Source organism: Gigantopelta aegis, chromosome 10 (assembly GCF_016097555.1).
Source record: "Gigantopelta aegis isolate Gae_Host chromosome 10, Gae_host_genome, whole genome shotgun sequence".
Taxonomy (NCBI): Eukaryota; Metazoa; Mollusca; class Gastropoda; order Neomphalida; family Peltospiridae; genus Gigantopelta; species Gigantopelta aegis.
Window position 1 is genome coordinate 86172108 of NC_054708.1, and position 2500 is coordinate 86174607.

General features: G+C 35.9%; 1 protein-coding gene across 1 annotated transcript in view; it reads left to right on the forward strand.

The window, feature by feature from the left end:
* Positions 1–2500, forward strand: part of LOC121383880 (mucin-17-like) — a 209380-nt gene that overhangs the window by 125661 nt on the left and 81219 nt on the right. Inside the window, exons 42-43 of the mRNA XM_041513976.1 lie at positions 649–801; positions 1506–1571. Of these exons, the coding sequence (XP_041369910.1) occupies positions 649–801; positions 1506–1571 (219 nt within the window). The remainder of the gene's footprint in view (positions 1–648; positions 802–1505; positions 1572–2500) is intronic.

Consider the following 2500-nt stretch of genomic DNA (forward strand, 5'->3'; position numbering starts at 1 on the left):
TACGCCAATTAATTTATTTTTTTTTACTGAAAATTAAAAATGGATATATCGTGTTTTGCGCCTGAACTCTTCATATGTACACATACACAAACACACTCACAGACATACACACACAAAAACACATACACACAAACAAGCTCTCTCACACACACGTACAGACACACACACGGACAGAAACATACACATACAAACACACAGACACACACATAGACACACACATTGACACATACACACACATTGACACATACATACACACACACACACACACACATACATACAAACACACAAACATATATACACATACCTACACACACACACAGACACACACACACTCACACACACATATCTACACGCAAATCTACAGACACACACGCACGCGCGCACATACATGAAGTGATCATGACAGATTGTATGTTTACAGGTCTTTAACTCGCTGCACATGTAATGCTAGTGTTGAACCTTCTACAGTTACACACACAGAGATACATATACACTCACACAGAAACACACACGCACACACACACATACATACACACACATGCGGGGTGGATGTATGTGGAGTGTAATGTAGGTATGTGTTTGTGGTTTATTGTTCTTGGTCCTTTTTAGCTACTGGATCGTGACATATTGTATGTTTATATTTATTAGCAGGTCTTCAATTCGCCGCACAAGCAATGATAGTGTTGACCCTACGACAGTTACGCCAATGGGTGGTCAGAAACCAGAAAAGTCATTAACTGAGTCAAATGAGATATCAGAAGACAACCCATTCAACATAATGATGGACACAAGTACATCAACGTAAGTCAACAAGAAAATAACATTGAAAACTCACTCACATATATACATACATACCTACATAAATACCTACATAGATACCTACCTATATACATACATACATACATAAATATATACATACATCCATACATACACACACAGACACACATACACACACACACACACACACACACACACACAGTCACCCCACACAGATACACACACACATATATACACACAAACTTGTACAGATGCATACACGCACATACTCTCCCATACATACATATGCACACACACAGACACATACACACTAACACACACATACTCTCTCTCTCTCTCTCTCTCTCTCTCTCTCTCTCTCTCTATCAAAACACACACTCTCTATGTCTCTCTCTCGCACAGACACATTAACGCTCGCACAGTCAGTCACACTCACAGACACGTGTACACTCACACACACATACAAATACACACTCAAACTCAGATACATAGACACACATACACACATACACGCACAGATACACGCACACTGTTTCTCTCTCACAAATACTTACAAACACATATATACACAGATACTGACACACACACATATATATATACACAACCACACAAATACACAACCACACACACTGACACACACTCATACACACATATCCACACACACAAACACACACACGCATACACATACAAACATATACACATACACATATTGTATGTTTATATTATAGGTCTTCAGTTCGCCGCAGAACTATAGCTAGTGTTGAACCTTCTACAACTATGCCAAGTACACCTAGGTAAGTCAATATAGTCCTGCAGCAGAGGCTGAAAAAGAGCCTTAATTTTTGAGTAACCGGGGCCGGAATTATAACATTTGTCACTGTGGCTGAAATTAATGTCTGCGGTGTGGAGTTAACAAAAATATAAGATGACATTTTCTAAAGTTTGTGCGAACAAAATGGCTGCCGTTTGGTATGAAAATCTAAAAATATTTGTAACATGACAAAAAAAACTAATTTATGTCAAATGTTAGTTTTAGTTTGTTGCTATGTTTAGTTAGCATGCTTTAAAAAATATTAAAATAAAATATAACTGCGAATTGTAAATAACTGTATAAAATAATAGATCAATGATTCCCATGTAAAAAAGCGTTTTATACAATATATATCTAGCCATTAGAACAAGAACAAGTTTATTCAGTATTAAGGCCACAGGCCCAAAATACACCAAAAAAAACCCATATATATTTTGTCGCATGCAAGTGGTTAACTAACAAAACATCATCACCTAGCTTTTTTATTACAGATACCTGATATCAAAACAATGACAAATTGTACAACTATAGTTCATTTGTAGATGACATCAGCTTCACAAAAATAATCGAAGATGGTAAATGCAATATTTCCTGACAAAGCCATACAAAACCAAAACCATAATTAAATAAAATTTGTTTCACACAATTAATATACCCAGCATCATCTAAAGATTTTAACATCAAATAACTTTGACAAGGTAATCTGAAAAGTGGTAGTTTACACCAATATTTGATAACTCGTGTCATATAAATAACTTGAAGATGGACCCTACCATACTCACCCAACACAATATCATTGTTGGCTGATTTCCCAACCTTAAGCAAATATTTACAAAATTTAATTTGCACAGCTTCAATAATTTTGCATCTGTTACTATCCCATATATTTCTGATCCATAACATAAAATTGAG